The sequence below is a fragment of the Molossus molossus genome, unplaced genomic scaffold, assembly GCF_014108415.1.
Source record: "Molossus molossus isolate mMolMol1 unplaced genomic scaffold, mMolMol1.p scaffold_m16_p_1, whole genome shotgun sequence".
NCBI lineage: Eukaryota > Metazoa > Chordata > Mammalia > Chiroptera > Molossidae > Molossus > Molossus molossus.
This window is the reverse complement of record NW_023425344.1, coordinates 251,590,500-251,609,162: the sequence shown is the minus strand read 5'-3', so window position 1 is coordinate 251,609,162 and position 18,663 is coordinate 251,590,500. Positions and strand designations below refer to the sequence as shown.

Here is an 18,663-nt window from a genome sequence, read left to right as displayed (position 1 = left end):
ATCAACTCTGGGCCACGCTTGTGTCAGGCGATTTAACAGATGTCTCTGCTGAGGGCTCACCCTGCAGAAGCAGAAAGAGCTCGGACCCACTCCTCCCCCACCTCCGGGCCTCACCACCCTCCCTCCGTGGATGGCCTCTGAGCGGTTCCCACTGACCCCAGCTCCCCTGCTCTCTGACCTTGCCCCACACTTTTCACTCCAGGCCTCCTGCAAAGGATCATGCCAGCCTGGATTGCAAACCTCCCTCCCGCCTGCACGGTGGCACCTTGCACTGTCCCTGCAGAACCCCTCTCTCCCCCAGCCTCCTTTCCTGAAGCTAATGGGGAGCTGGGGATACAGAAGCAGCCCAGGTGAGGCCCACACAGGGGCTCCTAGTACCAGTGATGGCACAGAGTCGGAGCTTGAGAAGCCGACCTACCCATATTCCCGTCCCCTCGCCGGGTTTCCATTCCGCATCTCCTGGGGCAGCCTAGGCGTGGCCCACAGAGCAGTCCCCCTTCGCCGCCCTCCCGCCGCGGGAGCTGTTCGTGGTGCTGACCGCAGGCGCGGCCCGCGTTCGGCCGCTGCGCACGCATCCCGGGCGGGGCGCGCAGGGCTCCCCGGCGCCGCCACTGCGCAGCCTCCCGCGCGGCCCGGCCCGGCCTGCGCGCGGCGACCGAGCTCCGGCGGCCTAGGCTCCCGCCCGCGGCCTCCCCGGCCATGGCGCTCAACAATTTCCTCTTCGCGCAGTGCGTCTGCTACTTCCTGGCCTTTCTGTTCAGCTTCGTGGTGGTGGTGCCGCTGTCCGAGAACGGCCACGACTTCCGCGGCCGCTGCCTGCTCTTCACCGAGGGCATGTGGCTGAGCGCCAACCTGACGGTGCAGGAGCGCGAGCGCTTCACGGTGCAGGAGTGGGGCCCGCCGGCCGCCTGCCGCTTCAGCCTGCTCGCCAGCCTCCTGTCGCTGCTGCTCGCCGCGGCGCACGCCTGGCGCACGCTCTTCTTCCTCTGTAAGGGGCACGAGGGGTAAGTGGGTGCCTGGCAGCTCACTCCGGGCCCCCAGCCTCCCCAGCACCCCAAGGCTCTCTTCTCCCCGGGAGCCTGGAGGCCCGAAAATGCCAGTCCTGGGCCCTCAGCACTTTCAGACACAGTGCCCTTTGTCTACACCAGAATCTAGGGCCGTGACGCTCGCTTGTCCTCCGTATGAAGCCAGTGCGTCCCTCTGCAAATGCGCATCACCTCTGGCTTCTGGGCAGTTAGCTCCCATCTTGGGGTGTAGGTGTCGCACCGTCATCCTGAGCAGACCTGGGCCTCTCCCTCTGGCTCCGCGGGGCTTCACCTGTCAGCACCGCGGACAGCTCCACCCCTGGTCTGGGGCCGGTGCTCTGCTCTGATGAGCGCTGGAGGGACCAGGCCAGGCCCTGTGCGACATGGCGTACTGGGGGGTCCTCCCCTCACCCCTTTGTCTTTAGAAGGCTGATGGTGGGAGCGAGTCCGGAGGGAAGCCCCCTGAGGCCTTGGCTGGGGGATGCGCGGGCGGAAGCCAGTGTGCAGGGGCCCTGCTTCGTCCTCACAGCCTCCCTTCTCCCTGGCCTCCATCTCTTCACCTCCTGCCTTGGCGCTCTGTTGGAGGCCGGGGGGATGCAATTCCCCTGGGGGTGGGAGGAGACACCTGGAGGAGGGGTGAACTCTTAGCCACCCATGTGTATGGTCTCCGGGGCTGCTATAACAAAGTGCCCCCCTCTCTCACAGTTCTGGAGGCCTGAGTCCAACATCAAGGTGTCACCAGGGTTGGTTCCCTCTGAGGGAAAACCTGTCTCTTTTCAGCTTCTGGTGGCTGTTCCTTGGCTGAGGGTTTATCGGTCCAGGCTCTGTGTCTGTCTCCCCATGACCTCTTCTCTCTTCGCCTATATTCGTACAGGGCACCTCTCAGGATTTGGAGCCCACCCTAATCCAGGATGCCCTCACTGGAGATGAGCTTAATGACATATGTAAACACCCTGTTTCCAAATAAGTTCACATTCAGAGGTGGGGAGGGGTGGCTCGGACATATATTGTTGAGAACACAGTTCACCTACTACATGAAGGCTCTGGATTTGGGGTCTGCAGGAAGTCAGGTGTCAGCCTGGGGAGACCTCCTGGTGCTGTGGGGCTGGGGGTCTGCCTCGGGGGAGCCTAGGCCAGTCCCAGGGTGGTGTCCTGACCTCAGGATACATTTGAGACATCATCTACACCCACATTGGCATGTCCAGGTGCTGCCCCAGTTGGTGACCTTGTGCAGGTTGGGGAAGGAGCAGTGTCTCTGAATATGGGATGGGGTCTGAGGAAGAGGATGGCACGGTCAGCAGGGTGGGAGGTTGAGGTTCCTTCAGTCTGGGAAGCTGAGGACTGTGGGCACAGGTCGTGTGGAGGCCATGGTTTGGCCATCAGCTCATGCCCATCATTCCAGCTTGTCCCCATGAGACATGTGGCCTCTAGGCGTTCAGAGTCCAGCTGGTGAGGACATGTAGCCGCTCCCCAGGTAGAGCCCAGCCCGTGTGGCTCAGAGTGAGGTGACTTCAGACCTCCAGAGTCTGGGAGCAAGCGGGGCAGCGAAGAGCCGGGAGACAGGAGTCCTGGTCACACAGGGCTGCCCATCTCACGCATGCTGGGCAGCAAACCTGGGGAATCCCTAGCTACAGCCCTGTCCTTGGTCATCATCTAGAGAGGTGTCCGTCAGCTCTGTGCAGCTGCCGTCGCCATCCCCACTGTATTTTATTTTTTTCTTTATTGATTTGAGAGAGGGAGAGAGAGAGGGAGAGGAAGAGAGAAACATCGATGAGAGAGAACATGGATTGGCCTCCTCCTGCGTGCTCCCTACTGGGGATCGGGCCCACAACCTGGGCATGTGCCCTGACTGGAAATCAAACTGGTGATCTCCTGGTGCAGGGGTCAGTGCTCAACCGCTGAGCCACAGTGGCCGGACTCCACCCCTATTTTAAAGACAGAAGGCTGAGGCTCGGGTGTTCCATGTCTCCCTGTGCTCTGCCATGTGCACATCTGGGAAGATATCTCTTCTCCAGAGAAATCTGTCCTCCTTGGCCATCAGGACTTATTGTCCAAGGCCACATGGCCATGCAGCTGCCTGCCCCCACGCTGCCCACCTCAGTCCGGTTGGCAGTCCGTCAGATGCATGACACCGGCCGGCAGTGCCCATTCCTCCTCCTAGTCCTGGTAGAAGGACGCGCTCAGGGCTCTCATGGCCGTCCAGGCCATGGCTGTCCCTGTGAGGGACCCTGGGCCAGGTGGACCCAAGGCAGCTGGGTACCTTGTTCATCTTCCTGTGCTCTGGGCTGAGCACAGGGCCGAGTGCACGGGAGTCACCGAATGAGTGTTTGTTGAGCGAATGACAGAAGGATGTCTGCACCCCAAAAGCTGCTGCTCCGTAGCCACGTGCCCGGCCCTGATGTCTCCTGGATTCACAATCTGGCCAAGATGCCAAACCTCCAGGCTGGCTGTGTCCGTGGGTTCTGGACCCCCCAGGAAGGTTGGGCCAGCCTCATCCAGCCGCAGGCAAGATGGTTAACCAGAGATGCCAGTCCCAGCTCAGTTGTTGGTCCATCTGAGTAGACCAGGGGAGCAAGAGCTGGGCCAGCAAGGGGATGCGGGACAGTCAGGCGGCCGGGAGGGCCCGTCAGAGTGAGTGCCTGGGATGGACGAGGGTGCTCAGGGCCATCCACAGCCCTGCACGCAGCCCCCCGAGACCCCACTGCCCGTCACACTCGGGTTTGAAGGCCCTTCCTGTTCAGGGTTAGTGCACCCTGGTTCTCTGATGAGTCCAACTTCGCAGACAGAGACCGAGGGCAGGGCCCCACCCTCCGGTCTGTGTGAGGGCTCACGGCTGGGTCCCAAGTGCGTGGGTCAGGCACTGTCCATGGTGCCAGCTGCCTCCTCGTGGGGCCTGGCAGCTTGTGCCCAGGACTGCAGGGGCAGCTTTCTGCACGGGGCACCCTGGCTGCTGACTGAAGGAATGAGTGGGCGGTTCTGGCCCCTGTGGTCTCCCGGGGCTCTTGCTTCAGGGCAGATGGATGGGCTGAGGTTGAGCTGCCGGCCAGGGGGCCTGAGCAGCTTTCCCGGAGCGGAGCCCTGCGAGCGTCCAGGTGGCGGTGGCTTGTGATTGACGGCTGGGGAGCACTGGGTTAAAACAACCCATCTGCCTGCCACAGCCTCCCAGGGCTTCCCGGGATGCTGTCACCATGGAGACGGCACATCCAGGCAGGGCACCCTGAGAGGCTGCGGGAGAAAGATGGCGTTAACCCTGTGTGTGCGGCTCCCGTCCCGACGGCTGCCCTGGCCAGCCCTGGGGAAGGGGGAGGGGTTGAAGCCAGCGCTAAGTGAGGCTCTGGACACCCCCAGTTCTTCCAAAAGCTGTAGAGCAGGGACAGGTTCCAAAGAAACCACCCAGAAATGGACGAGAGGAGTGGGAGGGAGCTGTCGGCAGTGACCTCAGCCTGGCGCCCTCCCCTGTCTTGCGGGCTGGGGTGTCCATGATTTGGTCATGGGAAGAGAATCCAAGTCATGCCGGTTTCCGAGGGATGCGGCTGGGGCGGCGGGCGGGGTTCCTGCGTTTGGAGGTTGTGTTGCAAATGGCCCTGGGGGGCAGAAGGGCAGCTTTCTGATGGGGCAGTTGGACCCAGAGTCTGCTGTGTCTTGGACCTGCTAGAGCCCCCTGGGACCACCATGTTCTTGGCTGAGTCGTCCTTACAACCTGAGCTCACCCAGCCGCATCTGCACGGAGCATAGCTGGCCCTGGAGCCACAGACTCCGGGCGTCTGGTTCCCCAGGGTGGCTCAGCAGCCTCTCTGACCCCACTTCCTACAGCCCATCCCCATGGGCATGGCCCAGCCCCATCGAGCTCCAGGAGCCCAGTTCAAGGCCCAGAGAGCGGGATAGGCCCCGCAGCCGGACTCCTAAGGCCCAGAGAGCAGTGAGCGGCCCAGCCCTGATGGCGGCAGAGGTCCGTCCTGGGGAGGGTGTGTGCATGGGAGCACCCCGCGTGGGCCCTCAGTTCGACCCAGTTTACAGAGGGGGAAACCAGAGAGCAATTTGAATGAACGGTGCATCGATCCTGCCTCGGTCCGTGGTTGTCACCTGCCGATGACAGCAGTCTAGGTGTTTCTGTGGCTGAGATTCCAGCTGAGACCTTGTCTAGTGAATGTTCACTGTGAAGCATGTCATTTTCCTCAGACCGCGTGTGACAGGCTGATGTGCACGTCACACCTGCCCGCAGGGGAGAGGAGGGCCCGGCTGCTGTGCCCCCTGAGAGAGACCCCTGGGGTCCCCGTGTGGGACAGTCCCTGTCTCCCGTCCCCGCAGCCTCAGAGAGCATCTAGGCTCGACCAGCCGGGGCTCACGTGCAGGACTCAGATCCCGAGGGGCTATTCAGAGGTGTGGGATGGTGGGTGGGGTGGGGTGAGGTGTTCTAGCTGCGTGCCCCGCCCAGTGCCTTCCGAGGGCAAACGCTGGTGCCTGTGAGCGCATGGGGGAGGGGCAGGCCCCGTGGACCCTGGGAGGCCCTTGCCGCCCGGGGCAGTGCAGCCGGGCCTGAGCGGGATAGGCCCCGCAGCCGGACTCCTGGGCGGCCCGCCCCACCTGGTCCCAGCTCAGCCTCAGCTTCAGTGGGGACATCAGAGCAGGTCGTGCACAAGCCCCCACCGAGGCCCAGGCCAGCCCCTGTGGGCAAAGGGCCCCGAGGGGCGTCTCGTCTTTCCGCACGTGGGCTGGTATCACGCAGCCTTGACCTGAGGTCTGGCTCTGCCTTTCTGGAAGGGGTGGCGACAGAGGTCCCCGCTCCTGGGTCTCTGGGAGGACAGGGCAGCCTGGGGCCAGCCCAGCTGGGACCCCGGGGCTGGGTGGCGCCTTCCACGGTGGCCAGGCCCTGCGGGGGGTGGTGCAGGAACCCGGGTGGTGCTCAGGGAAGCCCGCCCGTCTGTCCCTCCGCAGCTCCTTCCTCTCTGCCTTCCTGAACCTGCTGGTCAGCGCCTTCGTTGTTTTCCTCGTCTTCATCGCCAGCACCATCGTGAGCGTGGGCTTCACCATGTGGTGTGACGCGGTCACTGAGAAGGGCACCGTGCCCCACAGGTACCCCGGGCCCGTCCTGCGGCTCCCTGGACGGCCCCTTCCTGTCTGAGTCCTGTCCTGTGCCGGCGGCTTTGCTCACCCGGGGCCCACACCTGCGCATGCCTGCCACCCCTTCTCTGGGCCTGCCCCCCGCGTCAATGCCCCCTCCTAGGGAGGGAGCAGCTTCACCCAGAGCAGCCCCCCCCCCCCCCCGTGGCTCTGCGTGGGGGTGGCGGCCCCGGGGCTCAGAGCTTCCAGCTGCCTCATCATGTCCGGCATGTGGTTGGGTGACAGGTCCCAACAGGGTGGGCCCAGGCTGGGGAAGTCTGGATGTGGCTACGTGGTGGGGCAGAGGCTGGCCGGGGTGTGGTGACTGGAGGCTTTGGAAGGTGGTGGGGTGGTGAGAACAGGTTGGAGCAGATCGGGCTCAGAAGACTTCCAGACCGAGTGGCTGGGGCCAGCAGGGCGCAGTGTCTGCCTTGGGCATGGCCCGAGTGGAGCCTCAGAGGGGCTGCCCGTTGCCACCCTAACAGGCAGCGCCCTGTCCCCAGGCCAGGTCCCTGGAAAGGCAGGGCCCTCGGGTCACCTCTCCCAGAAGCTCCCGATTCTTTAGCAAAATGAGACCTGGACCCTCCCGTATGACAGGGCCTGGCGCCTGTGCCGCGGCCGGGGTCACACGCCGGGGGAGGTCTGAGCATCCGGGGTGGCTCATCAGACTCCATTCATTGTGGTGGGTGGAGTCTTGCCCACCCTGAGCTGAGCTCTGCCCGCGGGGCCCCCCAGGCCACCTGCTTTCTCTCCTTCCGGGGCCTCAGAGCCAGGTTGCCCGGGCTGGCCTTGGGCTTCTGCAGGAAGGTGGCCGGCTTTCTCTTCCTGACAAACACCAGCTCCTGCCCTCCCCTCCCCTCCCCCGCCCCTCCAGGGCGAGCCCAGGCCTCTGGGCCTCCCCCTCTCTGGGCTTCATGCTTCTGTGAAGGTGTCCTGACGTCTCAGGGGCCCCTGGAGCCACGCCTCGGTCACTCCAGGCTCTGAGGCCCAGCCCAGCCTGCCCACTGATGGGGTTCGTGAACCACCTAGGCCTGTGGTTTATCCTGTCGGTCCCCGTGTTCATGGGCCAGGGACAGCGTCTCCGGACAGCAGAGGCTACCGCTGCGTCCCCCACCATCCAGGGCCAGGCTGGGGTGGGTCTGTAGGGTCCCTGCTGCAGATGAGGCATTAGGGATCCTGTCTGCCCCCACTAAGGACAGCCCCCGCCCTTTGGGGTGCTGCCTGCTGCTCGGTGCTTGCAGGCCAGCGGTCACCTTCCCCTGTGTCCTGCTATTTCAGCTGCGCAGAGCTTCAGGACATCAACCTGGAGCTGAATGTGGACAACTCCGCCTTCTACGATCAGTTCGCCATTGCCCAGGTAGGCGGGGCTTTTGAGTGGGTGGGGCTTCCAGGTGGGCGGGGCAGGATGGGAGGCCAGCCCTGCCCTCCAGGAGCCGGTGGTGACTCTGGAGACCGAGTTGGCAGGAACACAGGCATGTAGGGACATGTTGATGGTCAGTGACGGCCTGTCCTTCACTCTGTGTTGGTCCCCATTGGGGGACACAGATGACCCCGGTGAGGGGGCGCCAGGGTGGGGGTGGCTTCAACACCACCCCGCAGGGCTCACCGGCCCCCAGGTCCCGTCCTTTCGCAGTGGCCGGGTGGGTGGGCGTGCAGAGCGGTGGGCTTGCACCTGGCCGGGCCCTGACAGAGCCCCCTGCCCTCGGTGCAGTTTGGCCTCTGGGCCTCGTGGCTGGCCTGGCTGGCCATCACCGCCCTGGCCTTCGTCAAGGTCTACCACAACTGCCGCCAGGAGGACCTGCTGGACAGCCTGGTCCACGAGAAGGAGCTGCTGCTGGCCCGGCCGGGCCCCCGCGCCTCCTTCCAGGAGGAGAAAAGTGCCATCATCTAGGGGCCCCCACACCCCCACTGCCCGGGGAGGGGCTGGGGTCTGCCTGCATGTCTCCCCGAGGCACTGTGTTGTGACCCTGCTCACCCGAGCGCCCGTCCCGATTCCCGCTGTGACCGGTGGCTGACCGGGGCGGGCTGGCCCTCAGCGGGGCGGCACAGAGGACCTGGGGCTGTGCGGACCTCCATGTGCCTGCCCAGTGAGGCCTGGCTGGCGAGGCTGGTGGCAGGGTGTCCAGCCCCTCAGACCGCTTTGACCGTCAGGTCCGGCTCCGCCCCTTGTCCCCCGTGTGATTCTGTGCACATTTCCTGGAAGCACCCTGTGTCCCCAGAGTGACCCCACCAGCCCCCGATGGCTACACATCACTCTTGTCAGTTGCTCCTGAGTGTTTGTGGGACAAGATCCTGTGACCTGGGGCAGGCTGAGCACAGGAAGGGGCTTACGTGCGACCCGACTCCTGGCCCTGAGCGGCCACCCCAGGCTGAGCCCCTGTTCCAGGCCAGGGTCCCCAGGCGTCCAGGCCCGGTCTTGGCATGGAAAGTGCAAGGACAGTCGTGTTGGCCTGGACTCACGTGGTGGCTGTGTGGGTGTCCTGGGAGTGGCCGCAGGGCCCAAGTGGGGACCCCTTGTGGCTGGGCCCAGCGTTTGCCTCACTGTGTGGGCTGGGCCTGTGCTGGCGAGTGGGAGGGGCCAGGTGCCACCAAAGGTGTCTGCGTGTGCATGTGAGGGTGTGCGTGTACACGTGTGAGTGTGCGAGTGTATGAGAGCATGCCCGTGCCCTGTGTGAGTGTATGCGTGTGAGCATGTGAGTGGGTGAGTGTGCATGAGCGTGGTGAGCTTGGGAACACATACACGTGTGTGCACGTGCAGAAGTGTGTGTGAGCATGTGAGCATGCGTGTGCACAATTGTGAGTGTGTGCATGTGAGCTTGTGTGTGCATGGAAGGGGTGGGCCGAGACCAGAGCAGGTGCGGACATGTGGTGTGTCGGGCAGCTTCTTTGCACCTCCATCTGCTGGGGAGCCCAGTGCCCCAGAATCTGCTGGGAGTTGTTTAGACAGAGCCTGAGGCCCCCAAGTGGAACTGCTCTGGCCTGGCCCAGACTGCCAGCCCTGGGGACCCTTTCCAGCCTCTGCGGGCTCCTGGTCTTTCCCGGGCAGAAGTGGGGTGGCTCTGCCTTGACCCCCAGCCAGGCAGCAGCCGCCGGGCAGAGGAGGAGCAGGGGCCTCTGGAGCCCAAGGGGCTGCCCGAGCTCTGGGTCTGCAGCGGACTGCCCGGCGCTGGTCTGGACGGCCCCTGGGCCAAGCTCGCGGAGACCTGCAGCCGCTTACAGGGCTCGCGACACCGGCCGTCTCAGGCCACCTGCACCCCGTACCTCCAGGCTTCCAGAGAGGGGCAGCTGGGACCCGGGAGTGGGTGTTGGGGAAAGAGCTGCGGGCCCTTCAGCGGGCAGGGATGGGCCCTCCTGGGCTGGACAGGAAGGGCAGCGGGGTTCCTGGGCTCCGGACGTGGGGCACCCATCGCTTCTCCCTGCTGTGTGATAACGGCCACCCAGTTTCAACTCCTTCTGGCTACACGGAAGTAAAGATTCTTCAACTTAAATGTATGTATTTCTCCAAGTCAAAATAAAATGGGAACACCGGACCCTCTGACGTGAACGTGTCTGAGCCCCCTTCAGAATTCCATTCCCCCCGTCATTGAAGGGTCAAAACCTGCCTCCGTGTTTGCTCCTGGGACCCTCCCTCGCCCCTCCCCCACGTCCGCACGCGCCCTGGCGGGGCCTTCCGGTGGCTTCCACAGGTGAGGACGGGGGTCTCGTTCATCTCTCAGGCCGACAGCGTCCACTTCGAGCAGTTTTTTTTCCAGAAACAGCGGGGTCGTCGTCTGTGGTCCTGCAGAGCCGGCCAGTCTGTCTGTGGTCTCTGCAGTGACCAGCCCTCGGCCCTGAGGATGGGTCGCCCGTCCCTCCCTGCTGGTGTGGTCCTCAGACAGGACACTGCTGGGCGGGCTGAGCCTGGGGCCGGGGCCAGCCATGAGCTTGGGCACGTGACTGGACCTCTGAGCCTCCATCTCCTCGTCTGGAATATGGGGCGATGACCTGCCCATCCTTTGCAGGGGGTGCGGTGAGATGAGATGAAGTCCTGGGGGCCATGCTGAGAGTCCCTGAGGTCCAGGTGTGGGTCCCTCGAGGCCGCAGGTCCCTCTCTGCTGGGCCTTCCACTCTGGAATCCCGGGGTGGTGAAGCCAGAGAGGCCCTGGAGACCCCAAGGGGAAGGCCCAGGGTCCCCATCTCTGCTTTAGCCACTGTCGGGAAGACTACAGAAGGTCGGTCCCATGTCCCCCTCTGGGTGAAGGCCCCGGGCTGAAAGAGCCACAGTGTGTTTTATAGAAAGTCAGTGTTCCCATTAAAGTAGTGGGGACAGACACTCTGAGGGATCCCCGGGGGACATGCACCTGAAGGCTGTCCTGGTGGGGGGCTCCGCCTGGCCCTGGGCCTCCCCGCTCCATGCAGGTCCCGTGGGCCTTGGAGCTGGTCACTGAGTGGCTCCCCCGGCCCAGCACCACACACGGTCACGGGACCCACGGGCTCTGCCACTGGTGCGCGACGCTTCCGAAGGTGACGGGGTCCGGCCAGCCTGCGCCTCGGCCTGTGGCTCCCCCTCTGCCCACACCACCGGGCGGATGGCTGGGCAAGACACATTTCCTCCGGGGTGTGGAGTCCCCAAGCTGAGGCCCAGGGCAGGGTCAGAGCCGGCACCCCAACGGCATGCAGCTTCAGGAGGAGCCTGCGAGGAGACTGGGGAGGGGATGCCCCCCACCCCCCACGACGGACCCAGCTCTCCTGCCGGGGTTTCAGGTCTGGGCCCTGCAGGTCCTAAGTGGCTGACGGCCTGTTTCCGCTTCTCCGAGGAGCACAGGGCAGTGTGCCCACCTCCAAGGGCGACAGACACACCAGGCCGAGGGCACCGAGAGCTCCGATGGGACGAGGAAGGGTCTGAGGGCCCGCCTGGGGCCCGGGCTGTGGGTCCTGACGTCTAGGAGCGGCCCCCTTTTCTAATGAGCCCCCGTGGGCCTGCCTGTGACCCGGGGCCCCACCTGCCGCCGCCTGGGTGCTGGGCTCACCCGATGCTGCCCAGCCTCCCCGGGCTCCCTGCCGCGGGCTGGGGCTGCTCGGTCGGGCCTCAGAGGGACAGGAAGCAGCGCCAGCAGGTGAGGACCACCTGCCGCAGGCGCAGGGCGAGGACGAGGAGCCGGGCGCGGAGGTCCTCCAGGGCCAGCGCGATGGGCTTGTCCCGGCCGCAGTACAGACCCAGCAGCAGCACCAGCAGCAGGCACAGGGACAGCCGCAGCACCAGGGAGCCGCGGCCGCGGGGCCGGCGCCGATGGGGCGCTGGGGGCCGAGGGGAGGGGCAGGTGAGCTCCAGCCCTCGCCCCCCCAGAGGACCCGGGGGCTCCCTTCACCCTGTGGGGCTGGCACCATGGCTCTGCTTGTCGGGGTGGGGTCTCTGGGGTCACTCCATAGTCCTCATGGGGTGTGGAGGTCCCCCACCCCTGCCGGGCCTCTGGGGGTGTCCAAGGGTGGCCTGCTGAGGGCCCCTGGGGGTTGGGGGGAGGGATCAGACTCACCTTTGGGGGTGGGGGTGGGCTCCCTGCCGGCGATGTCTGGGGAGGAGAACTAAGAGTGGGCTTGGGCCGTGAGGGCCTCTGTGGGGCACCATGAGCTGCCAGGCACCCCAGGGCTTCTCACCTCACCCTGCCCACCCAAAGGACCCAAACTCCCCGCTTTGCAGACAGAGGCCCCACTGTCCACACCCCACCGCCCGGGGCCTCTCCGCCTCGCTGCTGCTTCGAGGTCAGGCCAGAATAGGGGACCCCGAGACGCTGGGCGCTGCTCTCGGAGCCTGTGAGAGTTGGGGTGCGGTGGCCCTACAGACAGCCGGGGGCCACGGGCTGGTGGGCCCGGGGGCAGAGGCATCTGGGGAGGGCCGGGCAGGACCCCACCCCATCTCCCCCCCACTGCTCACTGGGGGACCCTGGACTGACCCCGACTGTCTGGCCCTGTCTGCAGTCTCTGCTTCCTCCTTGGGGAGAGTGAGGAGTGGCCTCTCTGTGGGGCCGAGGGTGAACCCCACGGGGGGGGGGGGCGGGGAGTTCATCCTGAGGGGCCATCGGGAAGACCCTGGCGTGTGTCAGGGCAGCAACTTTTAGCCACAACTTGGGACTCACGAAGCACTGTCCTTGGGGGACTGGGCAGGCAGGATCTAAGATGTCCCCATGATTCCCACCCCGCGCCCTTGCCTTTGTGTAGGGGACTCAGTGTGGGGACCGTTTCTACCCGACGGAATGTGTCAAAGGGGAGGGTCCTCTGCGTGAGGAAGATCCCCAGGGGGCTCTGGGTCAGTCCACAGGGAGGTCATCCTGACTGGCCCGGCTCAGTCTGCTGAGTGCCTTGGAAAAGGATCTGAGGTCAGAGTCGGCCACTGGCCTCGAAGGCCTGGCTGCTGAGTTCTACAGCTGCAAGCAAGTCCATGCTGCAAAGAACCTGTGAGCCTGGAACGGGCCCCGGGCTCAGGACAGGCCCCGCCCTTGCCGCAGCCTTGTGGGACCCCCGCAGGACCCCCGCCGCCGAGCCCAGGCCGGCTTGCCCTGCCCCCTCTTACAGTGGACGGCCACCTCCAGGGGCTCGTGGAACCTCACACGCCTTGAGGTCCTCTGTGGCTCCACCCCACGGTCACGGCGCTCCGGCGGGCTTCGCCTCAGGATCGAGGGGGGCCGCTTCCTGTCGCCCTCCTGGGGCAAGGGTGGCAAGCAGAGGAAGCAGGTGGAGATGAGCCCCCCACCCTGGAGGCTGGAGACAGGCTGTTCTGCCAGGGTCCCTGCAGCCTCCTGTGGGTTTATGCAGCCAGACCACCTCTGGGGGACCAGACGGGGCATGGAGACCCCTGCAGACCTGCTCCTGGCCCCCCACTGCACACCCCCACGCCCCGCTCAGGATCAGCCAGAGTCAGGTGACTGAGCAGTGTCAGCGGTGCCGCAGACAGGGTCAGTGACCGCGCAGGCCCGGGTCTCCTGGCCAGGCTGCCCCCAGCCACCCTGACAGGTCGTAATAGTTTTTACATGTCAATAATAATGACAACGAGACGGTCACTGACCCCGCCGAGGGCCGTCTTCATGTCCCAGCTACACCTGCAAAACCTCACTGACCCTGGAGCCCTCCGTGCGGGGGTCTCTGCACTGGCCCTGTCCCAGCTCGGTGCCCTGGGTGTCACACACTGGGCCTCCATCACTCCCCCGGACAGGTGAGGGGTGTGAGCACAGGCCACTGGCCAGGGCGGGGCAGAGCCTGGCACGCGTCCGCCCAGGGCCGCCCTCCCACACACTCAGCGTGACTGTGGACGGCGCAGACCACACTGGGCCTCAGTGTTCTCGTCTGTCCAATGGGGACAACAGCATGTCTGAGTGTGGGAACACCCTGTGAGCCGGGGCCTCTGCCGAGATGGCTCCTGGCCAGGGGCCCCTGCTGCACGGAGCCTGCCGCTGGCCTCTGAGGTGGGGGTCGCCCTGCTTGGGCTGGACACCCACCTGTCCTGGGGCTTGGCCTAGCTCATGGCTGTCCTGGCCCCTCGGCTGGGGCATCTGTCCTGTGGACTGCTGAGGCCTGGCACTGAGCTCAGCGGGGCTGTCTTCCCCAGTGCGCTCTCTCCTGACCCTTTGTCCTGGGTCCAGACCTGTCCCAGCTGCCTCCTGACAGCCTCTCTGGTCTTCCTGTCTCCACCCTCTGTCCCTCCACAACCTCCTCCCTGGGCTGCCAGGGAGACCTTGCCAGGGAATCATCGGACTAGTCACTACCCTGCTCCAGAGCCCTCCATGGCTCCCACTCCCTCTGCCTTCGCCCCTGCCTCTCCCAACCTCTCTGACTTCCTGTCTGCCCCCGCCCCCAATGATGGTTGAACACGTGTCACAGTCAGTCATGCTGTGTCCCCTCAGGCTTGCTGCCCTCACTGCCCGCCCCGATGTCAAAGTGTCGCTTCCTGTGACCTCCTCTCCCAGAGGCCCTGGGGCTGGAGACCAGGCCCGTCTGTGCGCCTGCCTTACCCTCCCTGCCCTGGGCACGGGTGAGCCCGGAGCGGTCTCCACATTCTTCCTGGTCTGATGTCGCGTCTCCGGCCGGGAGTCAGGGCTCAAGGCGGGCGCTGCCGTCCTCATTTACTGTGACATGGTCCGAAGGTGAGCAGAGACGGTTTTCCTGGCACCAGCAACACCTGTAGGAGCAAAACAAAGGTTGGGGACTCCTAGGAGCTGCCTGGCTCCCGGCGCCCCGGGCGAAGGACAGCTTCGGGGCGGGACCTACTCCGAGGCAGCTGAGGCCACCCCACAAGGAGCAGGCTGTCTTGGGTGGCGGGAGCTGCAGGGGGTTGGGTGAGGGTGGCGTGCATCCGGGCTCCGGAGCCGTCCCCGGGAGACGGCCGCTGCTGTGCCCGTGACCCCCGGCGGCACACATCTCGCGGCCGAGCCGAGCGCCGTGAACGATGCCCGTGCAGACGCGCCTGGGCTGCTTCCATTATTCCAAAAGGAAACAATTTTCTCCTGTCGCAGCATCAGGTTTTTTATTGCAAACAGGGTCGTGGCAGGAGCCACCAGCCCAGGGAGGAGGAGGCGGGAGGGAGGCTGGCCGAGCTTTGGGACTCACTCTCTCGGAGGTGGCCTGAGGGCACAGGCTCAGGGGTGGAGTTGGCAGCAGAGGCCACCAGTGTCCCCAAGGCAGGGGCTCAGTCCCCAGGGGTACCTTTTAGGTGAGGCAATAGGCTCGGAGATGCTTGGGACTGGCCGAGCCACCCAGGGACCCGCAGGGCCGAGCCCTTGATGGCACAGCCAGCAGCACCCGAGGTGGAGTCACACTGTGCAGGCTCCTGAGTCTGCTCCAGAGGGGGTGGGGCAGCAACGTGTGAGTGTGTGCACATGTGGGAGAACATGCATGTTTGCGCACGTGTGCACACGCAGAAGTGTGCATATATGTGTATGTGCACACATGAGTGTGTGGGACTTTGCATCTACATGTATGTGAGTGTGCATGTATCTGTATGCATGTGTGTGCACATAAGTGTGCTGGGCGTGCACACGTGTGTATGCATGTGTGCATGTAAGCATGCTGGGTGTGCTTGTGTGTGTTCTGGGTGTGCATGTATGTGCATGTAAATGTACTGAATGTACATGTGTGTATGCATGTGTGAAGTGTGTGTGTGAATGTGCAGTGTGTTTGTGTGTGTCCCTTCAGTGACTGAGTGCAGATAGCCCGATGGGTTCAGCCAGCTTCATCCCATGCCTAGTGTTACCATGGGCAAGTCTCTCACCTCTCTGTGCCTCAGTCTACCCAGCTGTAAAATGGGAATAATAACAGCAACCCTCTCCATGGGCCCTTGTGTGGGTGAGCGAGGTGGCACATGTCAAGGGCTCAGAAGCAAGTCTGGGACAGAGCCTGTGCTTGGGGACGTGAGCCATTGCTGTGATCATTCAGGGAGTGTGACTTCATCCACCTGGGACAGTTCCATCCTCTGAATGGACATTCCTACGGGTGTCCCCTTCCCCCAGCACCCCTTGGGAGCACCGCACTCTCTCTGGCCTGGGCCTGGGCCTTCTTGGCTCCGTTCGCCTCGCTCCCTGCCTTCTGTACTTGGACGGTCTTGCTCGGGCCCCAGCCCCTTCTGTGTGGCAGTGGTGTCTTTGCTGCCCCCGAGGACGTGCTCGAGTCCTGCGCTCTGTCCTTCTTTGGCTCAGGGACCTCAGTCAGCGGAGTGACTGCTCTGGGCCTCAGTTTCCCCACGGGCACCATGAGGGGCGGGCATGGCTGAGCAGGCGAAGGCTGCTCTCAGCACGGCCTCCCACCTGCCCCCACAGGCCTCTGCTCGCCCAGCACCTCCCCCAGGGCTGGACACCAGAGGGCAGGGCCTGCGTGGGAGCAGGAGGCCTCTGGCCCTTGGCAGGGATGGTGTAACTCGAGTGCCCTCTGCTCCGAGGCCAGCTCGTGACAGATGGGTGATAAAGGGTGGAAAATAGCTCCAGGGCCTGCAGAGTGTCACCCCTGCACCCGCCCAGGCCCGGAGACCACGCCCCTCTGAGGGCACCCCCCTCTCACCTCTGGGGTGGACAGGGAGCCCTGGCCCCTGACCTCTACCCCAGAGTAGGGGTCTGGCCAAAGCCACCACCTGCGGCACCCCAGACAGTCTGTGGGGTTCGGGCTAGTGCTGCCCTCCTGACCCGCAGGGCCCAGCGGCCCACCGAGGCTCCTTCCAGCCCCGCTCGCTTGGCCGCTCCCACCAGCCTGCAGGGTGTGAGGCCAGCGGGGCCTGCTCTCCCCGGTTCAGCACCTCGGGTAATGCCAAGCCCGGGGCCCGGCCACCTCTCCTGCCACCCACCCCGTCCCATTGCTCCGTGACACCACCCACTGGGCCTCCTACCTCCTCGGCCAGGCGGTCCCTCTGAGACCCCTGTGTCTGCCCGCCCTGCATGGGGAGGGATCCTTGTCAGCACCCGTACCCCTCCCAGTCACCTCTCAAACCCTCGCTGTGCCCGCCCACCCACGAGAGCCTCGGGCACCGGGGGCGGAGGAGACTGCCAAGGCTCACCAGGTCCCTCCTGCTGTCCTGTCGCCGGTGACACCTACTCCAGGGGCCCCTCGGCTGGTAAAGCCACACCGGACTTTGAGTGGGAGAGGCTGGGGCTCATGGGACCCCTGCTCATACATCACGTAAGCACACGTACACGCCTCCCTTACATGTACAACACCCCCCACATGTACACACACGCCAGACACACATACCTACACACACACACCACATACACACTCACACACACACCACATATACACTCACACACACCCCACATATACACACTCACACACCCACACACCACATCCACATACACCCCACATATACACACTCACACACACACCACATCCACACACACCCCACATCCACACACAAACCACATCCACACCCCCCACATATACACACACTCACACACCCCACATATAAACACTCACACACACCCCACATATACACACACACCACATCCACACACCCCACATATACACACACTCACACACCACATATACACACACACCACATACACACACACCCCACATATCCACACTCACACACACCACATCCACACACACCCCACATATACACACTCACACACTACATACACACATACCCCCCCCACATATACACACTCACACCTGCACTGCTGGCCCACCTGGGCTCCGGTGGGCACTGCACCGCCGTGCGAGCTCACCCACCTGCCCCTCGATCGCTGCGATCAGAGCCTCGGGCAGAGCGGACACCAGAGCTGCCCGGCTCACAAGCCAGCTGAGGAGATTCCATTACCGCCCAGGGGCAGCGGCCTGAGTGGCCCGAGGGCCCGGCCACCTTGTCTCCTTCTGGATAGTCCAGCCCTGGAGCAGGCTGTCACCGCGGGCTTGGTGGCTCTGGGTGGCATTTGACCTCCGGAGGGCAGGCGTTTGCTCTGGGCAGCCTGGCCGAGACTGCCCCTTCTCCCAGCTGGAAAGGAGCGGGGGAGCGTGGACACCCCCACGTGGCCTCCCGGGGGAGGGGCGGAGCGAGGGCCGGCACGGGCGATAGGAGGGAAGAGGCCGCAGCTCCCCGGACAACAGCGCCTCTGAATTAAGCAAGAGGAGAGCTGGGAGCCCGGCCGGGCTGACCACTCCCTCACTGGCTGGCCCGGGCTGGGGCACCGGAAGGAGCTGTCCTGGGGCCCCTTCCCATACTACCGTGTGGGCCCACGTACTGGGGTACAGTTAGGACGTGGGTGACGGCAGGACTGAGTGACGGCTGTGCGTCTGCTGGGTGCAGGGGGGTGTCCTTGAATGGGGCACAGCCAACCTTGGCCTCTAGAGCCCCAGGCAGACGGGGACGCTGGCCCCGGGCAGGTCGGTGACTGAGTCCCCGTTGTACAGGATGCAGGGTTTGCTGGCCACCCAGAGCCCAGTGAGGACGGAGGTGATGTGTGACCCTCCTGGAGGTGCCGCTCACCGTAGGTGCCAAATAAACGGTGCGCCCCGAGCTGCAGGGCTGACCCCGTGCCCACGACCGGCCGGGGGCTTTTCCACTCACGGCCTGAGCTCGGAGAGAGGCCGGTTCCGGGGATTTCCAAACACCATGGCCTGGGCTCCAGTGACCCGGGTCACAGCTCGCTGGGCGCGGCGGCGCCTGCGCACTGGCCCTCGGGGGGCCCCTGGCCGCCGGGGGCTGGCTGGTCTCTGTGCCTGACCCTGGGCCCTGCTGTCCCCTGAGAGAGCCCCTTTCCCACGGCCCCTTCACTTCCCACGCTGCTGCCTGGCCTTGGACCCCGGCTCCCAGGGATCTGAAGGGCCTGTGCTTGGCTCGTCGCCTGGCGAAGTTTGGAGAGGCCCGTGCTGTGGTTTCTGGGTGGTCCGCTCCCCCCACAGACAACCAGGCCGCAGGCAGGGGCTCCAGTGAAGGGCTGGCCAGGCCCTCGAGCCAGGCCTGGCTGCCGGCAAGTCTCAGGGCGCCGGGGGCCAGGGAGTCGCTGAGGGCACTGGCCACCCCACCGTGTGGACGACAGGAGCTGGCCTTCTGGGGCCACCGACCGCCCTGGTCTGCCTGGGACTG

The 18,663-nt window shown here is 64.8% G+C and overlaps 2 protein-coding genes across 2 annotated transcripts; one reads left to right on the top strand and one right to left on the bottom strand.

Moving 5' to 3' along the window:
• The first annotated feature begins 659 nt into the window (after positions 1 to 659).
• TMEM179 (transmembrane protein 179) lies at positions 660 to 8,815 on the top strand. The gene is made up of 4 exons (XM_036275721.1): positions 660 to 1,004; positions 5,961 to 6,098; positions 7,404 to 7,482; positions 7,837 to 8,815. The coding sequence occupies exons 1-4, from the start codon at positions 700 to 702 to the stop codon at positions 8,014 to 8,016; spliced, it is 702 nt and encodes a 233-aa protein (XP_036131614.1). The 5' UTR covers positions 660 to 699; the 3' UTR covers positions 8,017 to 8,815.
• An 870-nt stretch (positions 8,816 to 9,685) lies between these two features.
• On the bottom strand, positions 9,686 to 17,539 carry CUNH14orf180 (chromosome unknown C14orf180 homolog). The gene is made up of 5 exons (XM_036251531.1): positions 17,310 to 17,539; positions 14,108 to 14,274; positions 12,673 to 12,802; positions 11,639 to 11,674; positions 9,686 to 11,402 (listed from the first exon to the last, which is right to left on the bottom strand). Exons 2-5 carry the CDS (start codon positions 14,216 to 14,218, stop codon positions 11,194 to 11,196), a joined length of 486 nt encoding a protein of 161 aa, XP_036107424.1. The 5' UTR covers positions 14,219 to 14,274; positions 17,310 to 17,539; the 3' UTR covers positions 9,686 to 11,193.
• Between the last annotated feature and the right edge of the window lie 1,124 nt (positions 17,540 to 18,663).

What these genes read in the sequence shown, in the direction of transcription:
- TMEM179 (XM_036275721.1), top strand. Translation starts at nt 700, where the DNA reads ATGGCGCTCAACAATTTCCTCTTCGCGCAGTGCGTCTGCTACTTCCTG. An exon ending in AAGGGCACCGTGCCCCACAG is followed by an intron (nt 6,099 to 7,403) that starts GTACCCCGGGCC and finishes CTGCTATTTCAG; the next exon opens with CTGCGCAGAGCTTCAGGACA. An exon ending in ATCAGTTCGCCATTGCCCAG is followed by an intron (nt 7,483 to 7,836) that starts GTAGGCGGGGCT and finishes CCCTCGGTGCAG; the next exon opens with TTTGGCCTCTGGGCCTCGTG.
- CUNH14orf180 (XM_036251531.1), bottom strand. Translation starts at nt 14,218, where the DNA reads ATGAGGACGGCAGCGCCCGCCTTGAGCCCTGACTCCCGGCCGGAGACG. An exon ending in CCGTGCCCAGGGCAGGGAGG is followed by an intron (nt 12,803 to 14,107) that starts GTAAGGCAGGCG and finishes CCCTTGCCCCAG; the next exon opens with GAGGGCGACAGGAAGCGGCC. An exon ending in GCCCACCCCCACCCCCAAAG is followed by an intron (nt 11,403 to 11,638) that starts GTGAGTCTGATC and finishes CTCGGCCCCCAG; the next exon opens with CGCCCCATCGGCGCCGGCCC.